General features: G+C 40.7%; 2 protein-coding genes and 1 pseudogene across 9 annotated transcripts in view; 2 read left to right on the forward strand and 1 right to left on the reverse strand.

Moving 5' to 3' along the window:
* EDD1 (glycine-tRNA ligase) overlaps positions 1–21,867 on the reverse strand; it is a 508,476-nt gene that overhangs the window by 314,326 nt on the left and 172,283 nt on the right. For all 8 annotated transcript variants that reach the window (XR_016256845.1, XM_089415669.1, XM_089415674.1 and 5 more), the window contains 2 exons: positions 5,158–5,229; positions 4,918–5,000 (listed from right to left, as the gene is read on the reverse strand). Coding sequence is in view for 7 of the 8 variants with exons in the window: in XM_089415669.1 (XP_089271795.1) it covers positions 4,918–5,000; positions 5,158–5,229 (155 nt within the window). In the remaining variant the exon portion in view is untranslated. The remainder of the gene's footprint in view (positions 1–4,917; positions 5,001–5,157; positions 5,230–21,867) is intronic.
* Positions 11,858–12,978, forward strand: LOC149258674 (uncharacterized). The gene is made up of 3 exons (XM_089433936.1): positions 11,858–11,975; positions 12,083–12,224; positions 12,346–12,978. The coding sequence occupies exons 1-3, from the start codon at positions 11,858–11,860 to the stop codon at positions 12,806–12,808; spliced, it is 723 nt and encodes a 240-aa protein (XP_089290062.1). The 3' UTR covers positions 12,809–12,978.
* LOC149258675 (putative transmembrane GTPase FZO-like, chloroplastic) lies at positions 18,469–21,516 on the forward strand (annotated as a pseudogene).

Below are 21,867 nucleotides of genomic sequence, written 5' to 3' on the forward strand. Positions count from 1 at the left end.
TGATGTGTGAGATATGGCAGTGGATACCCCCTTTAAGGTAGAGAGGTTCATTGCCCACCAAGGGTTGGTGCAATCATGGGTTCCTAAATGATAAAAGAGGTTCATCTAGGGCCTATAGGAACCAGGGTGATGGCCATAATGATGGGGTAGAGCTCATGTATTGGCTTTTGCATTTTGTGTTACATTTTCCTGTTGAACGTGGCCAATTATGCTTTTACTTTTACTTTCAGCTGCATCAACCTTTGAGACATTATTCCAGGCTCAACCCAAGGTGTGGGCAAGGGGAGGGGAAAGTGGAGGAATGTGGACCCAAGTGGGAGAAATGATGAATGGGGTTATAATAAGTGGAAAGGGGGCATTATATGTGGATGAGGGAGCGGGACCACGCAACCAAAATCAAGGTTTCCCATGAAGTACCATCCCTAAAGCCAAAGTGTCAGTAAAAGAGGTCCCACGGGACTAGAATCCAAGGTTAATATCCAAAAAGGGGCCTAGGGGACAAGAGCACAGACCTAGCCCATTCTTTCGACTGATTCCCCCCATTAATCCATGCCCAGAAGTGTTCATGATAAGCAAACTACAATACTCAATTACCAAATGACAAGGCATACCTTTAAGTTCGAGAGGCCCACCTTCAAACATATGATCATGGCAGATGGGTGAGGGAACGCATGGTTGGCTCAAGTGGCGGAGAAATAGCACAACGAGCTAGTTGGTGGCTGCAAGGGGTTGTTGGCTGCTGGCTGAAAACCATCTTGGAGAGAAATTTTCTCCTACGGATATCACCCACAAAATGACGGGTAACAAGGTAAATGCAGAAGAATCTAGTGGGGATCGAATTGTAGAACTTGCTGGAAAGCAGAAAAGATTTGACTTGGTCTTGGAGGGTCTTCGTCAAGGGTCATAGGTCTTGGAATTCGTCAATTGAAGGTCTATAAGAACAGAAGAATTATGTTGGGTTTTCCTCTCAGTTGGAGAGGTTTTGGCCCTGGTTGATCACCTATATTTTGTGTCCTCTTGTCTTATTGTTCTTTATGGTTTGGTAGTTGTTTGATGAAGAGAACACTAATAATAAACAAGTGAAAGAAGAAGCTAATCAAGTTAAGTAAAAATATATCACAAGCAGTTATCAACAAAAGAGAAATCACTTAATCTAGTTGCCCCTTAGATTTCTCAACAGATTTTTCTCGCAAGACATGGATTTTCTTTTTGAAAAGAAAAATTCAAGCATTTAACACATTCAAAGATTTAACATCTTCAAAGACTTCAAAGCTCTGTTAGAAAAACAAATTGGAAAGAAAATCAAAATTTTCACATCTGACAATAGAGGAGAGTTCACTTCAAAAGATTTCACTGACTTCTGCAAAGAAGCTGGAATCAAGAAATAGACCACCATACCATATAACCTAGAACAAAATGGTGAATTTGAAAGAAAGAAGTGCAAGTGTCGTGAAAATTCGAGAATCCCACCCAAATCAACTACTATAGCATTGATTAAACTTCTCCTATTTGTTAATTCCTTAAACAAATTATTTACTGCTTCCTACAACAAATTTCGAAGCTAATACACTGCAGTGTACACCAATTAAATAATATGCCCAAAACAAGAATAGAACAATAGAGAAAAAATTTACACAAGTGACACAATATTTTTTGGACAAATGTCCCCCAAAAAACCCAATGCAAGAAAACCGGTACAGCAGCTCTGAGCGTTTTTATTATTATGCAGTAATTCTGAATACAACTCTGGATGCCCTTCCAACAATTCAGTTACAGAGAAAATAAATTGGCAAAAAAACTTAGTGGGATTACCTCACTCTACACGGCAAGTCCCAGCTGTTCCGGCAGCTGAACCAAATGTCCCTGGCTATCTCTACGTTGGCCCAGTGTAGGCCCTGCGTCAGCTCAACTGGGAAATGTCTTGCCTTCTGGAGCAATTTCCAGCCCTCCCGACTCAGAAATGTCAGCTCCTCTGCAAAACTCGGACTTTTGTTCTGGATGACTACGCTATCTCTCTGTGAGCCCTTCTAGCTCTGCATGAGCCCTTTTGGCCCAACATCAACCCTTCTCGTGTCTCTCTGTTTCCCTTTGCTGCTTATCCTAGGTCCTGGAGAAGATACTCCAACCCAACTATCCCTACCCCTCACTGTTATGGCCCACTATCAAAAATCTCTCGGCAACTCCTCTGCTCTGCTTCAGAAAATAGAACTTTTGAACTCTCTGTGTGTTCTCCAAATGACCCTCAAGCCTCCTTAAATAATCTTCTCATTGACATTCAACGGCCAAAACTAGAAGCTAATCAATGGCTAAGATCATTTATGCTTGATCCTCGTCTTCTTTTAGAAGTTATACCCACAGTTAAATTAATACCCATTAATTATTTTATTTTCCTAAGTTTAGACTTAGGGTTCCATAAAAAATAATTAATTATTTTAATAAAATTGTTTTTAGGTGGAATTTCCCAAAACGCTTTCTGGGTTCTTTGGAATACATGTGCCCAAGCCTCCATGCAAAATTTCAAACTTAGAGCACATCCGATGCTACCAGAAATCAACATGGGTATGTGTGAATCTTGGAGGATCGAGTAGGAAGAGATTGCAGAATCAAGTTGCTAGAGAGTTGAGTTTTCCCTAGTGTGCATCATTGGCATGCAAGGAAGGCGCGGGTCAAGTTGTTGGAAAAATAGATTGGGTCATGTTCTCTAGGCTAATTTCATCCAAAGGCTAATTTCCTTGAGGCTGAGTTACCTTGGACAAAATTCATTCCGAGGGAGTTATGTTACAGGTTCTGGGGTTTTGCATTTTTCCTTGTATCTTTGTGGGTTAAAAAACCCAGATTTTCTAGGTAATGAAATGACAGAGAATTGTTGTGGGTGATTTTATTTTGCAATGTGTGATTGATCTCTGTTTATTTCCGTTGCATATGTTTAATTCTAAAAGTTAAAAATACCAGTGATTTTATTTGTTGGTGATTCGGTAATTATTTGGGTAAATAAATAAATTGTTGGGGATAAATTAAATTGCATTGAGAAAATAAATCTAGTTGGTATTAGAAATTTAACACTTAGAAATGTCATTGACTTATTTCTAGTCATTAGTTGGACATTAAAAAAAAAAACTTTTGGTCATTTGTTTTTGAATATTTTCTCATATTCCCAGACATGGACAAACATGATGAAAATAAAAGTAAAAAGTGAAACCTTTAATGCAATCATTTGAAGAGATCAATTAGCAAAGTGAAGCATGTTCTAAGCAAGGGAAATTGATTGCTTAAAACGTGAAGTAGGAAAGTATCAACAAGACATTTACAAATCACAACATAAATAGCAAGATAATAAAGATAAGATGCAAAATTTTAACAAGTATCTGTCAAAAGAGGATGGGGAAAGTTCTCATTTTAAAATTTTAAACACTACCTTGCTCACAAAAGTTAAAATTTTACAAAATGTGGAAAGGTGAAAATTGTTGTACAAGTTGCCAAGAAAGAGACATTGATTGACCAAACTGAACTAGGAATATTTTTAGGTGTCGAAATACAAATTATGAATACAGAAGCCTCAACAAATTGGAACAAAGATAAAAGTCTAATTGTCAGTATTAATGGAATATCAATGGTCAATAGAATGACAAAGATAATAAAACCTAATAAGGTGAATCAAGAGAATAATAGTCGAGCTGAAGAAGAAAGAACTTTCTAAGACACATTATTGGCATCCTAATCGTAATAATTGTCACCTTAATTGATCAACTTAACAACATTAATATGAAGAAACATAATATTTTTCCTATATTCCATAGAATCTCATTTCCAGATCAAAGTAGTCCTTAGAATCGTGATCCAAGAAGTTTTATCCAAGAACCTTGTCAACAAGCAATCCTGGAGAATATCAACCTAGGATGGATTGGCATGTCTCTAAAGTAGCAATAGTGTCTAAAGCTTCAAATGCCTTTTCAACGAGTTTCTTTAATTACTTTATGGACAAAGCATCCCAGGTAGGGATGACATGTAATATACCTAATATTAAATAATATAAAATATAAAATAAAACCTTGATATATAAAATAAATTAAACCTAAACTCACAATGCTTCAATGTGACCTTTCTGTTCAAGCACCAAATAAAGACCTCACATTGTTCAAGTGTATCAATCATCCATTCAAACCATGTTTGAGTGTTTGCGTGTGTGATCCTAATGGATTATTTCAGACTTGCATGTTTCATTCGTGACGGCTATGTGTAATGACTATCAGGGCTCATACAACCTTTCAGACACCAAGGTTGAGCGAGCTGATCAATTTACCACTAGGCTTGTTACCTTGTGAAAAGATGTATATTCCTCAGAGATAAGAACAACAGCTGGCATGTTGGATTTTTCCTAGGTGAGGCAAGAAAATCATTGTTATCAGCCCTCAACTCTCAAATGTAACACTCAATATAAAGAAAATGCCCTTTAATGTAATATGAGAAGCAATTGTTAAATTAGAGGGAAAAAAGAAAACAATACTCGCTACAAACTCAAACACAATGAGCATACATAGTAAGCCCAGAGGGTTAGCTCAAGTGATCATGAGCCAGACGTGAGACAACTTATCTCTGCATCAAAATTGGGAAGGTCATGGGTTGAACTCCCTTGATCCCCTCGGGGTTACACTCCATAATAGGGCTACCAATTTAACCTGATTACCATCCATGAATCATGGGGAAGTACTGGGAAGGTTTTACACGACAGATTCCTTGGAAAATAAATGACAAATATATATATATATATAATCCAAAAATAATGAACAGCTCTGAATATCAGAAAAATAAAATTGATGAAAGCTTAACTCCATTCAAATCACAGTAATAACACAAATAGGATATTTTTCCACATGTAACATCCTTAATATGCGTAACAATACAGAAATATGTTTTTACCTCAAGATACCTGCATATGTAAACGGGACCACTGCATCACCGTGTAAAGCTAGAATCCATCTTATGGGTCTGCTAAAAGAGGTCTACAAAAATGAACAAACATAAATAATGGACCCAAAAGTCTATCTTCTAAAAGGATGAAGAAATATCAGATACCAGTAAACTACTAAGAAACGGATAACTAGTTATCATTGAAAAATAAATATTGTAGCCAATCCAAGTTTTACAGTGAGTGCATGCCTTGGTATTCCAATGCATTGATTTTGGGAATGACAGCCCTGACAAAATACGTGGCAAGTCTTCAGCTAGAACCTGCGACAACCAAATTACATGATATTTAAAATTTTATTTCATCAATTAAAAGAAAATTTTATTTGCAATAAGGAAGCAGTCATTCTGTAATTCATTCAAGAAGATCACCCAATGCAACCATGATACAAATTTGGGGTTCTGTACTTTCCATTGTATTCAAACCTCGTAAAAGGATTATAATTCAACAACTAGGAACTAAAACATGGGTATCAGCATATCTGATATTGATGAAAGGTAATGCACTGCAATAAACAAGCAGCAATACTAACTGCTCCATAACTATTAATGGTCAAGGTACCTGTTCATACATAATAATTACTCTCAAATCCATAAGAACATACCTGATGTTGATCCTAGTGGCTCAGGCAGGTACTTTTGCATAGGTCTAAGCGTCTAGACATGCGAAAGTCACCGAATTACCCTTTAACCTTAGCGATTAGTTTAATTATTAAAGCAATTGACTTTTATAAGATAAAAGTGGGTTAATCTAATTAAATGCAAAGGTTATTGACATTGGTGAATTAGAAAAAACTCAATTGTTAACCTCCGATGATGTTGAGGAAAGGTTATTGAAGCCCAGTTGGACGGTTTACCTTTCAGAGGCAGTCCAGTGCTGAAATTGCCCGGAGTGAGGGTAATTTCCCTCTAGATATTTTTGCCAGTGTTTTCTCTGCCGGATAGCTAGATTTTGGCATCCAGATTATTGTACTCAGAATTTCTCACTGCTACATAATAATTAAACCCTCAATTGTTGCACCGGTTTTCCCAAGTTGGGATTTATGGGAACATTTGTCCAAAAATAACTATGTAAATGTTGTGTGTGTGTGCTATATTTTCTCAATTTCCAATGCTATTTTCTTCCACAGTTTATTTGTGAAGGCTGCAATGTGAATTATTTGATATTAACCGTAACAAATAAATTGTTAAATTAATTAACAATTAGAAAATTAATTTCCAGTTGTTGCAAAAGGATTTCAGACTTGAAATTTTCACAAATATATACAAGACAACCAAAGATTCGGAGATAATCCATGTTGATTTGGTGTAGCATCGGATGTGCTCTAGCCACAAAAATTGGTGGAGAGGCTAAAGCACATGAGATCTCCAAGACCCATAAATGGTTTGGGCAGAATCTAACCGGTTAGGGAGATATTAAAATAATTAATATTTTAATAGAGGTCCTAAATCTAAACTTAGGAAAAACAAAATATTAAAGGGTATTAATATAAAACTGGGTTAGAATGGTGCAAAAGTCATGGATCAAGCCAAATCTAATCTAAGCCGTTGATTAGAGATTTAATCTCGCCCGTTGATGGACCAACGAGAAAAGTATAAGAGGCGGCTTGAGGGTCAGTTGGAGAACACACTGAGAGAGATCAAGAACTAGATTTTCTAGGGCAGGGTTTGCTGAGGAAAATGAGTGATCAGAGTTGTAGCTGAGGGGGCAATGAATACATAGCAGAGACGCAAAGTTAGTACCAGGAGGATCAGCGCAGAGCCAGGAGAGGGACACAGACTTAGTACCAAGAGGATCAGTGCAGAGCCGGGAGAGGGACGCAAAGCTAGCTAAAGGCCACGCAAAGGCAGCCAGGAGCTACGTAGAGCCAAAGAGGGTCAGCGCGTGACACGCAGAGGGTCTAGAGGTTGACGCAAAGGCTCCAGAAGCTGACGCAGAGCCCAACGACCCTGACACAGGGCCTAGAGGTTGACGCAAAGGCTCCAGAAGCTGACGCAGAGCCCAACGACCCTGACACAGGGCCTAGAGGCGGCGCTGGGAGCATTTCGTGGGACAAACTGAAAGCTGGAGAGCCAGATAGGGTGATGCAATCCCTATCAGAGTGACGCAGAGCAGCAGAAGCTGCATTGTTGTGGGATTGTTCATCTGGTGATTATTTAGCTGGAATATTTGTCTCCGAGGAGAGGTACTACCGTAAAGGGCATTCTCTGTTGGGTGAGCCATTTCTGGCACCAGGTTGCATTCTGAAACTGTATAATAATAAAACCCTGTAAATAGCTGCATAGGTTTTCCCACATTGGGTCTTTCCAGGGACATTAGTCGAAAAACAATGGTGTCACTTGTGTGCTTGTTTACTTTCAGTTGATGATCTGTATGTGTTGATACTGTACTTGTATTTATTTTCAGTATTTACATGGTAAATAACTTGTTAGGTAATTGAACAAGTAGGAAGAAATAAATCGGATAGTACAGGAAGAATTTCTAACGGGTTAAACTTAAAATTCCAACATGGTATCAGAGCATGGTTGTAGATCACAGGATAACTAAAGGCATCAGCCGAGTGTTGATTTGGGGTAGCATCGAATGTGCTCTAGCCACGAAATTTGGTGGAGGTTGAGGGACATGAGATCTCCAATACCCATAAAGGGTTTGGGCAAATTCTAAACAAATCAGGAGATATTAAAATAATTAATATTTTTAATGGAGTCCCTAAGTCTAAACTTAGGGAAAATAAAATATTAATGTGTATTAATATGAATCTGTGTTAGAGTGGTCCAAAAGACAAGGATCAAGCCAGATCTAATCTTAGTCGTTGATTAGGGACTTAATCTCGGTTGTTGAGATGACAACAAAAAAAGTATAAGAGGAGGCTTGAGGGTCACTTGGAGAGGTACACCAGATGATCAGTCATTCTATTCTCCAGAGCAGGGTTTGCTAAGAGAGATAGAATCAGTGATCGGGAGAGCAGCTGAGGGGCATTGAGTACAAAGAAACAGAGAAGGCAGGGGTTGTGCCGAGAGAGTGACACAGAGCCAGCAAGGGCTCACGCAGGGCCACGCAGAGACAGCCAAGTGTTGCACAGAGCACCAGAGGGGCCAGCGCAGCTGACGCAGAGGCTCCCAGAGCTGACACAGCGCCTCCTGGGGCTAACGCAAGGCCAGCGTGAGACAGAGAAGGGCTAACGCAATCTAGTTTGGGCAGACGCTAGGGTTGCAGAGCAGTTTTGTGTTGAGGAGCTGCCAGAAGGATTTTCCGAGGTTTCATCAAGGAGATTTCTCTCAAACTATGAGGCAGTGTTGATAATATCGCCGATATTTCGGCGAAAATCGTAAATATCGCGCGATTTTCATGGAAACGAAATTTCGGCTGGAATATAGCGCGATATTTTCTCATTTCGAATTTATCGCGATATGTACGAAATTTCGGCGATATTTTAACAAATATCGCGAGACGACCATAAAAATCGCCGGCAGCCTTTATAAAATGGGTTTAGGCCCTAAATGAGCCATTTCTGTTTCGCCGTTTCGTGAGAGCTGGAGCCTGGAGACGCTGCGGAGGGTTTTGGCTGCGGAGGGTTCCGGTTTACAACTTTACAGCCTACAGGTATGCGTATGCCCCAGCGTTAATACTTTGGCTGCGGAGGGTTTAATTGCAGTGGATCTGTAGTTCTGGCAGTCGCACTATTCCGTAGCAAATTGCATACATATCGAACCTCGTTCCAAACTTCCAAGTGACCAAAGTTTTGACGAATGGGATGATATAATTGTTTTGTAATATTGTATTGAAATGTTAGTTCGAAGTCACAGTCTTCATTTGTGACAGAATTTTGATCTATGTGATTTCCAATTGAGGGCATCGTTTGTGGTGACTAAATTAAATGTGGTTCAACGCTTGCACAAAAGGGTTGCTTAGTCACATTTTGTTGTTTGTTACCATACGCAAAAACGCTACTACCACTCTCAAGTTAATACTATTATACTACCATAATCCTCACAGCCATAGGGTTTATCTATATACCACACAACCATAAGGTTTCTCTGCACATGTAAAAGGGTCCTTTGCATTCAGATATATCTGCTATACTGTCCAGACTCCAAACATATCAAGGTTACTGTTAGCAAGATCACTGTCTGTATGGTAATAACAAGGTCACTGTCATGTCACAACAACTATCATTACAGTCATCAGGTCACTATGTCAAGATTACTGCTGTCATGCTGCCATTAATTACTTTCATCAAGATCTTGTTATAGAAGGTTGCTACCCAGTTCACAGGTCACTGACATAATCCTTCATCAAGGACTCTTGCCATGAACACAATCATGCCTTCAAGTCACCAACACAACGCCAAAGTCACCGTCAAAGGTAACTGCCTTATGAGGTTACTGTCACACTGTCATGACTCATGAGTCTCAACATGCATGTAACCAACAGAATTTGGTCAAACCCTGTAGCATCCAACCCAACATCAACAAATCTGTTCTCAGTTCTTGAAAACACTAATCCTTTTTTGGGGGCTTAAAAGTTAACACGTCATGTTTTGCCAGTACTCTTTCCTGATGCCTTCTTGTATTGGACCATGTAAAGCAGCCTCCAATATCATGATGTTTATGGCTGCAATTCACATTAAAAACTTGATGTGTTGATTTTATTTTACATCAACTCTTATTTCACCTCCTACAATTACTTGTCTACCTTATTAAAATCCCCTCTCAACACTCATTTAGCCTCAGAAAGATTGTTAGTGAACCAATATTAGAAGAATAGATGGAGCATAATCCCATGTTTTGGCCTGAGATTAGGAAAGTTGCCTTCCCACTCTACCATATTGAAATCTTTCACAACAGTTGCCCTCCCACTCTACCATATTGAAATCTTTCCCAACAGTTGCTTATCCTCAGAAGATAGCATATAAGCCAACATTAGAAGCATAAATATAAATGCTTTTATTATCCTCAATGTATACACTGCCTGTAGCAGCCAAATCGCAGTCCTCTAACGCTGTTATTGAATACATTTATATTTTATGATTTTAATGTCTTTTGACTCTTTTCTACATAGCTTGACTAGGGTCCTTTGTGTGAAGATTGCAGATTGTAGAACTTTGTTAAAGTTTAGTCCATTTGTCTTTGAAGAATGAGGATTTGATATTGAGACCTGCACCCATGGAATTTCGTAAATTCGTATTACTTATTAAGTTATTAAGTTACTAATTCCAAATTTTTTTTGGTGCTGTAGGTTTCCTTTTGAGTTAGCCCACTACAAAATACAAATATGCCAAAAAACTTGGACCCATTTTGGGAGTATGGGATCCCTGATGGTGGGACAAATCGTGCATATCTTTCATGCAAATTGTGTGGGGACAAGATGACAGGTGGGGTTACACGACTGAAATACCATCTTGCTAGACTCCCTGGACATGATGTTGGCATTTGTAAAGTTTCTAGTCCGGAGCTTATACGAAAAGCTCTTGAGGCAATTGAAGAAAAGGACAGAAAGAAGGAAGAGGCGGAAAGAAACAAAGTTGAACGTGCAGGTAGATCTTTTGGGATATCTTCTCCTGATTTTGATGTTCAGGGTAGTGGCCCTACTGGCCCTAGTGGGAGGGGCTCCACAACTGGCACACCATCACATGCTAGCGCTACTGCTAGTGTGAATGCGAGGTCATCATTTTTTGTTCCACGAACAGGAGCTGGAGCACAACCTGGCATAAAATCGCTTTATAAAAAAAAGGAGAAGGAAGAAGCAGATAGAGTCATGGGGAGGTGTATTTTTTGGAGCGACTTACCTCTCAGCATCACAAAAACCAATCCATTTTGGCAACCAATGTGTGATGCTATTGCTGTTGTGGGCCCAGGGTACAAAAGTGCCACATATGAGGAGTTGCGGGGGCCAATTCTTCAAGCAGAAAAACAGGACATCAACTCTAGATTGGCGGAGTTGAAACAGACATGGGAAGTCACTGGATGCACAGTGATGTCTGATGGTTGGACAGATAGGAAGGGTAGGACCCTTCTAAATTTCTTGGTACATTGTCCTAAAGGTACCATGTTTATTAAATCGTTGGATGCATCAGAACATATCAAAGATGCAGCAACGATATGTGAGTTGTTAGATGGGTTCATTCAGGAGATTGGTGTGCAGAATGTGGTGCAAGTCGTAACAGACAATGCAGCTAATTATGTGTCTGCCGGCAGAATGCTTATGGAGAGGCATCCCACATTGTTCTGGACTCCATGTGCAGCGCATTGTCTTGATTTGTTGCTTGAGGATATGGGGAAACTCTCCTTCATCAAGGAGGCAGTTGATATGGCTAGGAGCATCCCCAAGTTTATTTATAACCATGCTTTTGTTCTTAGCCTTATGAGGAGGTACACTAAAAACAAGGAGTTGCGGCGTCCTGCCATCACACGTTTTGCCACAACCTTTATTACTCTCCAGTCTTTGCTTCGATGTCAGTTCGAGTTGAAGCAAATGTTTGTGTCTGATGATTGGCGTGGTTGTAGATACAGCAGGAGACCTGATGGGAGAGCCATTGAAAAAATGGTGTACTCTGAGACATTTTGGCGTGGAGTACAAGAAGCATGTGCAGTTAGCGAACCTATAGTAAAGGTTCTTAGATTGGTGGATGGAGAGAAGCCTGCAATGCCTTATTTGTATGAGGGCATGGATAGGGCCAAGGAGGCCATTCGTTCCTATTATGCAGACAAGGGTTCTGCTGGCCTTAATAGGCAGATGATGTTATGGGATGTGATCGATAGTCGGTGGACAGGGATGCTTCATCGACCCATTCATGCAGCAGCACTCTTCCTCAACCCTGCATTTGCATACAAATGCAAATTTCGTTTTGATGGCGAGGTGATGGAAGGGCTCCATTCCTGTATTGAGAGGATGGTACCTGATTCTGAGCTTCGTCGCAAAATCATCCGCGAGATACATAGTTATCAGGATTGTGTTGGCCTATTTGGCTTTGATGATGCCATTAAGGGAAGGGACCTCTTCATGCCACGTAAGTGACAAGTCATCACTCATTAGAAATTAGAAATTTGAATTTAATTATGTTTTAACTTTTAACTTTTAAGTTTTTGAATTTTTTATTTCATTATTTTGTTGTAGATCTTTGGTGGCGAAGCTATGGTGCAAGGGTACCAAATTTGCAAAATTTGGCTATACGAATCTTGAGTCAAACATGTAGCTCTTCAGGGTGTGAGCGCAATTGGAGTGTATTTGAGAAAATACACGCCAAAAAGCGCAACAGGTATAACTTTGAACTCAAGCCTTCAGTTGAGCAATTACACTTATTGTAATTTTTAATTTTTAATTTATGACCTTCAAGTGTCAAGAGTCAAGACTCATTACTTTTTTTGACACTCTTACAGGTTGGAGTTCGCACGCCTCAACGATTTGGTGTATGTGCATTACAACATCCGACTTCGAGTGAGGCAAATAGAATCACCAGTGGATCCAGATGCCATTTCCTTAGACAATATTGATGTATTGTCTCCGTGGAGGGTGGAGTCTCAAGAGCCCATATTGGAGGAGTCACCTTCATGGTTGGAGGAGCCAGTGGCAGATGATCCATTAGAGCAGGGGCAGCAAGAGGAGGACTCGGAGTCAGAGGAGCAGCAGCACTTAGAGGAGGAGCAGGAGGAGCTGGAGGAGGACACTGCGGGAGCATCAGCATCAACACCATCTGCTATAGATATAGGAGAGCATAGCTCCATGCCTATCACTCATTATTTGACATTAGGTGCAGAGGCAGTGTCAGGGCCTTCTACTACTAGGGGCAGGCCTGACAAACAGCCCATCATGTTTTCCCGTAAAAGGGGGAGAGGGCAGTAGATAGATAGCTGCTAGTTTTATTTGTTATGCTACATGTAACTCATGATGATGAGATACTTTTATTATTATATGTGATGTTATTTTGTATTGGTTCTCCACATTTGAGTCCTTGAATGGACAATTATCAGGGATTAGCACGATTTGGTATCGCCTTTGATATATCATTTCTATTTGACATCATATATATTAGTGTTTTCTTCATATTTATGTGCCAATGTGTTTATTTCATGTTGTTATTGCTTTATATGTTTAAAAATCTGAAAAAAATGAATATATTATGCATTTTTTATGCTTGCTTTTGTTGTTTAAATTCTGAACATGAAGATGTTGCTTTAAAAATTAAAATAGTTTCTTGAGTGTTTGCTGGGCACTGTATAGTTATACTCATTTAATGCCAATTTTTTGTTTTTTTTGTGCCCTAGGTTTGAATTAGTTCACTACAAATGTCAAATATGCCAAAAGCTTTGGACCCATTTTGGGAGTATGGGGAGGCTGTTGGTGGGGCAAATCAGGCATATATATCATGCAACTTGTGTGGGACCAAGATGTCAGGAGGGATTACACGATTGAAATACCATCTGGCTAAACTCTCTGCATATGATGCAGATGTCATGCCTTGTATGGTTTCTAGTGCAGAGGTTATACAAAAAGCTCGTGAAGCAATTGTTGAACAAGACAGAAAGAAAGCTGCTAGGGAGAGGCCAATGGTCTCAGATAGATAGCTGCTAGTTTTATTTGTTTTGCAACTTTTGCTACATATAAGTTTATAACTCATGATGATGAAATACTTTTAAAGTTTTATATATGTGATGTTGTTTTGTTTGAGTCCTTGATTGGACAATTATCACTATCAGGGATCAGCAGGATGTGTGATGTTATTTTAATTTTTGTTTGAGTCCTTGATTGGACAATTATCAATTTATCACTATCAGGGATCAGCAGGATTTGGTATCGCCTTTGAAGTTTGATGTATCATTTCTATTTGACATCATATATATCAGTGTTTTCTTCATATTTATGTGCCAATGTGTTTAGTTCATGTTGTTATTGCTTTATATGTTTAGAAATCTGAAAAAAAATGAATATATTATGCATTTTTTATGCTTGCCGATATTTTGCCGATATTTTCGCCGATATTTTCGATAAGATATTTTCCGGACCCTCGCCGATATTTTCCCGATACCGATATTATCAACACTGCTATGAGGTATAGCTACTAAGGAAATTCTCTGTTGCATAGCCCAGTTTCGACACCCAGATTATACTTTGATATTGCTTAATAAGAAAACCCTCAGATAGCTGCACCAATTTTCCCGCATTGGGTTTTTCCGGGGACATTGATCCAAAATTAATGGTGTCATGTTGTGTGTTTGTGCTTGTTTCTTTTAGTTGCTAATCTGTAATATGTTGAGCATGCACTGGTGTTTATTTTCAGTATTTACTTTGTAAAATCAGAAAAAGTGCATTAAGGGTTTCTAAACTAAATAAACTTAGAAACTTCAACATGGTATCAGAGCGTGATTGCAGATCACGGGAGGAGTAAGAGACACCAACCGAGCAGAGTAATAGCAGCAGAAAACAACTGTCCCGAGGTGACAAAAGCTGTTTCTAGCAGCGCAAAAGCCAAGAAGTGTGACGCAAAGCCAGCCAGAACTGCGCAGAGCCTCAGACAAGCTAGCGTTGCTGACGCAGAAGGCCAGAGGGCTCACGCAAACCCATCTGGGGAGACGCAGAGCCAGCATGAGCCAGAGAGGGGCCAACGCAGTTCACAGACAGGCAGTTGCTGAAATCTAGAAGGCTGTGGAAATATTGCAGAGTGGAGCTAGTGAGGTACTATAGTCAAAACAGTACCTGACAGAGCAGGGCCAGAGGAGTTGTTACAGAGGGTTTCTAGCCAAGGAACCTAGATCAGCAGTGCAGTTGCACAAGACGATCAGAGTAGGGGGCATCTCGACAAGCGGCAAAAGGATTTCCAGGAGGGAAATCAGGACTCAGAGGGAGTCAAGAAGAGAACTTCCAGATGGGAAGTAGAGACTCAGAGGAGTCGAACAAAGAACTTCCAGGAGGGAAGTAGAGGAGCGTCATGGCACTACATGGGGTAAGAGACCAGGATAGACTAGACGAAGCATCGAACTTCGCAGTCTAAAAGGCTAGAATCTTATTAGTGCTTGACAGGAATCGTGTCAAGAACTTCGCGTTGAAGGTTATAGCTATCCCAGTCAACCTCAATGATAACGACAAGTACGAAGAGGCCATGGCGAGGGCCAAGTGCATTATCCTTGACGAGGTCAAGGATCATGTGGTACCACATATAGCCGAGAAGGAAACGGCAGTTGAGATGTGGGAGGCTCTCAAGAACCTATACCAGCATACTTCTGTGCAAAGAAGAATGCTGCTCGAGAACCATATGAGGTCATATCAGATGAAGAAGGGTCAATTGATTGACACCTTCCTCGGAGGACAGAATGAGATCCGAGACCAATTGACTGCTATATGAGCGACACCAAATCAGGAGCTTATGGTGAGGATAGCGCTGAATGTTGTCTCAGAAGACTGGGAAGTGTTCGTCCAAAGTATCTTGGGCAGAAGGACTCTCCTACCTTGGGATGAGATGTGGGCAGCTCTTCGCGAGGAAGAGATCAGACGGTAGTCGAAGACAGGTAGCAGCAGCAAAGGGATCAAAGTTCAGCAGGAGGAGGAGGATGTGGCCCTAGCATCTGAGGGAAAGCAAGAGAAGCGGAAGAAGAAAGATCTCTCCAAGATCAAGTGCTTCCACTATGGGGAGATGGGTCATTATGCAACCCAGTGCCCAAGGAAGAAGAGTGAGGGAGAGTCTTCCAAGACTAAGGTAGCGCCAACACACGTAGAGAAAGAAGTTTTGACAGACGATGACTGTGCCATGAGTGCACACATGCCACTTGAGCGGAAGTGGGGAGACATCGAGCTGTAGTCAGGTGGACTACAAGCGATGAGGGGCAGGATCCTCGACGTACCCAACCTCTTGGATTAGACCTTGCTACGGGAACCCCAACGAGGAGTAGCAGGGTTGGCTGAGTGGGTAGAGACGAATGCGGATGGAGCGGCAGAGAGAGCTATAGTGCAAGAGTCCCGAGACAGCGCAGAGCTAACAAGCTGCAACAGTGCGAGAGGCACAGGAGTGTTGCAGCAGTGCGAGAGGCACAGGAGTGTTGCACCAGTGCGAGACGACACAGAGAGGTGTGCAACGATGCGAGATGCAGGGAGTTGTTGCAGCAGCGTAGAGGTCAGACTGGGAGCAATTGTTAGCGGCAGAGGGAGCTTTAGCATCAGTGGGTGTCTCTAGCCCAACAGGGAGGTCAGTTGGGAGATCAATTACGTACTTCTCAGTAACTGAGTTGCAGTGCAGCAGTGGGCAGCACGATGCAGCATAATGAGAGAAGGTGCAGTACAAATGCAGTGCTAGGAGGAAGGACCAGCAGCAGCACGAATGCAAAGGGAGTTGTCGTACAGATGCAGTAGTGGCAGTGGCAGAAACATGGGCAGCAGTACAGAAAGCAGTGGTGCAGAGGATGTTGGGCAAGAAGGCCTAGCATCAGCATAGGTACCGATGCCGGATGATTAGAGTAATACTCAATTAGGAGTGTTGCTAGAGCACAATCCTCACTAAGAGGGAGTGTTGATTTGGGGTAGCATTAGATGTGCTCTAGCCACAAAATTTGGTGGAGAGGTTGGGGAACATGAGATCTCCAATACCCAAAATGGTTTGCGCAGATTCTAAATAGATCAGGAGATATTAAAATAATTAATATTTTTAATGGAGTCCCCAAGTCTAAACTTGGGGAAAATAAAATATTAATGTGTATTAACATGAATCTGTGTTAGAGTGGTCCAAAAGACATGGATCAAACCAAATTTAATCTTAGCCATTGATTAGGGACTTAATCTCGGCCGTTGAGATGTCAACGGGAAAAGTATAAGAGGAGGCTTGAGGGTCACTTGGAGAGGTACACCAGATTATCAGTGATTCTATTCTCTAGAGCGCGGTTTGCTAAGAGAGATAGAATCAGTGATCGGGAGAGCAGCTGAGGGGCATTGAGTACAGAGAAACAGAGAAGGCAGGGATTGTACCAGGAGAGTGAAGCAGAGCCAACAAGGGCTCACATAGGGCCACACAGAGGCAGCCAAGTGCTGCACAGAGCACCAGAGGGGCCAGCGCAACTGACGCAGAGGCTCCTAGAGTTGACGCAAGGCCTCTTAGGGCTGACGCAGAGGCTCCCAGAGCTGACGCAAGGCCTCCTGGGGCTGATGCAGAGGCTCCCAGAGCTGACACAAGGCCTCCTAGGGCTGACGCAGGGCCTCCTGGGGCTGATGCAGTGTAATGACCCATCATTAATATAGAGAGCACGAGAATATTAGCATGCATACGATGCATGCATATGATAGCTACATATGCATGTATCGCATGCACTGCACTAGTAGCTATATTTTAAAAATTGCTTAAAATATTAAATACCCTGACACTCCATATAGAAAAGTCGCATTCGGCCATTAGCTCATATTACTTAATACCTCATGATTAATGAGCGATTACCAATGATATTAAGTTTAAAAGTGTAAAGTAAATGGGTTATAAAGAAAATAAATGTAAAGAATTATTTAAATTCTTAAAAATCTGGTTATATAATTATCTATTTTGAGCAATTTTTAAATAAAGTATGTGAATGATTTAATAAAGAGATAAATTAAATCAAATAAAGCCCCTATGTATGAACTTAGGACTTTTAATTTAAACATATAAAAATCTTAATAAAAGTGAAATGGCACATATCAAATATCCTTAAGAAAAGATACGAATCTGCATGTTGAGAGGTGTCGTTGAGGAGGGAAGCGGTGGGCTCATAGGTGGAGAGAGCAACCACCGCTAATAATGGGTACATAAGAAGAGGCCGAGAGGGAAGAAGGGGGTCCGTGTTCTTGGCCTGAGAGGCTATTTGCTGTGAGTAGGAAAACTGATTCGGGTGTTGTTGAGAGGAGGAAGGAGAAATTTATACATACTGGTTATGAATTGGAACTATTGATCCTTGCTTGTTCTTGAAGTTTCTGGGCACGGGGGAACGGTATGCATCGGTTGAGAAGCATATTGGATCGAGTATCTAGGTATATTCGGTTTGGCTGGGTGGTTTTGGTCTCTCGGTAATGAGAGCGCTGGAGCAGTTCTGAAGCACCCTCACCGCAACAGCAGTAGCAGGCCAGGTAAGTACTTCATCAAATCAATAATACCATTTCAAACAGTTCAGTAATGGCTCTTTATTTAGTAAGGCCACTACATATGGTATCAGAGCTGCGTTCAAACCCTTTGGGACCTCAGAGGCCCTTCACACCTAGAATTTCGTATAAACCTCTGTATCTGTCGTCGAACTCCTCCGCAGACCGCTAAATTCAGCATATTTTGTGTCAAGACGACTATTCTGAGCTCAAATTTTATCATTTTGACCTCGAATTGTCCGAATTCGAGTCAGGTTACGAATTCTGACGAAATTGCGATAAAATTCGCTAGTTATGAGCTTAGCTTCACTGTACCGAGGCTGAATTTCTGATATTTTTAGCAATTTTCCCCTGCATTTTCTATAAGGGCAAATTCGTGATATTTTGAGCAATTTTGCCTTGAATTTCCTGTAAAGATGAGCGTTGTCGGTCTCGACATTGGGAACGAGAACTGCATTGTAGCTGTAGCAAAGCAACGCGGCATCGACGTGATTCTCAACGATGAATCCAAGCGGGAAACCCCGGCGATGATGTGCTTCGGCGATAAGCAGCGGTTTCTGGGCACGGTATTGGAACCTTGTGAAATGGGTCCCTGAGCCTCTGTTCATAATTCTCTCTGGAAACATGCTTTGATGACGACCCTAGGTTTGAAATGATTGGATCCCGCTGACGCCGTTATCCAACGAGGATAAGATCTCAGTCTTTTGAAGCAATTCCGCCATACATTTAAATCCGAAAAATAATCCACCTGATTAAGTTTGAAGCTCAAGAACAAGAGCAAAACCTGGGTTCCGTGAACCCAGAATCTGCAAACCTTTAAGAATACTCCAACCACACCGAATATGAATAATGGTAACTGGATTTCTTAACAAGAATTGGAGAAAATGGCCTATTTGTTGTTCACCAGCACCGCAATCCAGCACTTATGTTCAAATCTCAAAGCTCAAGCATTCCCCCAATCCAAAGATTTAAGTTTTTCTCAGCACTGTAACTATACGACAAAAAAAAATCCAATGGAAAAGGTCTACAAGTGGGGGATTGTACTGTAAATACTCTTTTCAGAACAGAGTCGGTGGTGGTTCGAAGCACCCTGTACTTTATTCTTCTCATTCATCGCAAGCAGTAGAGAAGCGGAAAACCATATTTCCGGGGGGTTTGAAACGAGCAGACATGATATTACCAGGGCTGGTGCTTCGAGTAACCGCGAATGAGGTGTTGAATGAGGGTCAAAGTGCTAGTATTTTGAAGGTTATTGATTCGGCGGTGTCGATGTTGAAAGATGGATTCTTCACAATGGTTTTTCTGGACGCGAGCAAGAGTGGGGGAAGCCAATTGTATGAAGCAGCGCTTGTTTTGAAGACGTTGCTGAGAAGCAGAGCTCATCTGCTAGTTGCGGAACGCGTGGATATTGCCGCTGCCGCTGGGGCCACCGGTGTTGTGCTTTCGGATGAAGATCTGCCTGCTATGATTGCAAGGAACATGATGCAGAGTGCTCAATCTGAATCTTCATTTCTTCCACTGGTTGCTAGAACTGTACGAACTGCTGATTCTGCTCAGAATGCAACTGCCACTGAAGGTGCTGATCTGTTAATGCTTGTTATCGAGAACCAAAAGGATGCAGAAATGTTGGTGGGTAGTGTTGCCAACATGTTAGCATACCAGTATTTGTCATGTTTGATCCTCTTAAAGAGAACACTGTGGCTAGCTTAACTTATAATTTGGTAAAAGCAGGCGCCAGTGGGATTGTTCTTTCTGCAGAAAATGTTACACATTTGGGAGATGACATTCTTAAGGAGGTCAAGGCACTGCTTTTCAATATAAAGTTAACTGACCAGAGCAGTAAAAAATATGTTGCTGAGGCCTTCTCCGAAACGAATATGGTAAATAATAATATAAGCAGTAATGCAACCAAAGCTAAGGAGATGGAAAAGAGTTTGGATATAGAGGCAAAAGAGGTTTTAGATGAGGAATGGCCCTTGCTGCTAAAACGATCAATATTGTTCATGAAGCAGCATCATGGATAGAAGAGGTTTCACTTCTCGTGGATGCGGTTGCTCAGCTGGATGAACTATTTTTGCTGGTTATAGTGGTAATTCTGTGTTGAATTTCAACATACTCTGGTTGATCGGCTTATCAATTGGGTGAATTTAATTCTGGTAAATCGACAGTGATCAATGCTATGCTGGGAAAAAGATACATGCAAGAAGGGGTGATCCCAACTACCAACGAAATTACTTTACTATGCTACTCTGGTGAATGATATGATGATGAAGAGCGTTCTGAAAAACATCCAGATGGGCACTTTATACGATATCTTCCAGCTTCACTCTTAAAACAAATTTGTTTTGTTGATACTCCTGGCACGAATGTGATTCTTAAGCGACAACAAAGACTTACTGAGGAGTTTGTTCCTCGGGCAGACTTAGTGCTTTTGTCATATCAGCCGACAGACCATTGACTGAAAGTGAGGTGACCTTTCTTCATTACATACGCCAATGGGGTAAAAAGGTTATTTTCATCTTAAACAAGTCAGATATCTTTAAAGATGTCAAAGAGCGTGCAGAAGCTATAAGATTTGTTAAAGACAATGCACAGCAGCTGTTAAGCATAGATCAGATAACTCTGTATCCTGTTTCTTCACGTTATGCTCTAGAAGAAAAAATTGCAGCGACAAGAGAGGATGGAAAGATTGACCTACATATTCTCTCAAAGGATCCTAAATGGATGTATAGTGTGTTTTCTGAGCTGGAAAACTTCATATTCAGTTTTTTAGATGCATCCACAGACATGGGGGCGGAGAGAGTCAGGCTTAAGCTGGAGACCCCAATTGGAATTGCCACAGCCTTATTAGCTGCAACTGAAGAGCATATTATAACAGATAGTGCAAAAGCCAATGCTCAGTTAATGGCTATAAAAGAAAATATTGGGAAGTTAAAGCAGTATCAACAGCTGATGGAAAATGACAGCATCTCATGGAGAAATCGTATCTTATCTGTGATTGAAGATGCAAACAAGTGCACAGAAAAAATTATTGACTCAATTCTTCGAATATCCAATGTTGAAGTTGCTGCGGAGTATATATTAAAAGGTGATCGACGCGGATCTGTACCTGTTATCAGTAGTTTTTGAGAATGAAGTTATTGGTTCTGCTCTTTTGGATATTCGGAGTTTACTTGGAAAATATTGGACTTGGCTAAGATCAAATAATGATCAACAAGAAAGACAACTTAGAGAGATTTTGAGGATGAATGGCCCAGTTTGGTGAATCCTGGCAAACTGAATACTGAGATGGAAAAAAAAAAAAAAGCAGAGGAGCAAATACAACGAGCACACAGCATGGAAGTATTGGAAGAGTTCAATGTTAAGGCTGCAACTATACTTTTGAGCAAGAAATCCGTGAAGTGTTGAAGATCCTCTGTTTGCTCCTGGGTTCATTTTATCAACTAAAGTTTGGCAAAGGTTAGTACAGTATTCAAACTTGTGTTTTTTTTTTTTTATTATCAGAAAATTGCTTTCCTTCCGAGCATTTTGATAAATTAAATGGAGTTAGTGATTTAGTTTGTGCAGCATGTTAATTTACATGATAGAGCTAGAAAGAATTGCACATTGTTCTCTTTTTCGTTATTTGGGTTGCATTTCACACAGAAGAGACAATATCTATTTCCTTGTTCAACATGAACTTTGTAGAACAATCTCTGTATTTCTCAATTGTTATGGTTTACTTTTGGTGGTTTATTGAGAGATGTTTTGTTGGTCTTTGGACCTTAATTTAACAAACTTGTTTTCTTCATCATCATTAAGAATAGAATGCCAGT

Source organism: Pinus tabuliformis, chromosome 6, assembly GCF_031772625.1.
Source record: "Pinus tabuliformis cultivar Carrire ecotype Pingquan chromosome 6, CPIR1, whole genome shotgun sequence".
Taxonomy (NCBI): domain Eukaryota; kingdom Viridiplantae; phylum Streptophyta; class Pinopsida; order Pinales; family Pinaceae; genus Pinus; species Pinus tabuliformis.

Excerpts from the sequence above, each read along its gene's own strand:
- LOC149258674 (XM_089433936.1), top strand. The coding sequence starts at position 11,858 with ATGGTACCTGATTCTGAGCTTCGTCGCAAAATCATCCGCGAGATACAT. Across the intron at positions 11,976-12,082 it reads AAGGGACCTCTTCATGCCAC|ATCTTTGGTGGCGAAGCTAT; the intron begins GTAAGTGACAAG and ends ATTTTGTTGTAG. Across the intron at positions 12,225-12,345 it reads CACGCCAAAAAGCGCAACAG|GTTGGAGTTCGCACGCCTCA; the intron begins GTATAACTTTGA and ends ACACTCTTACAG.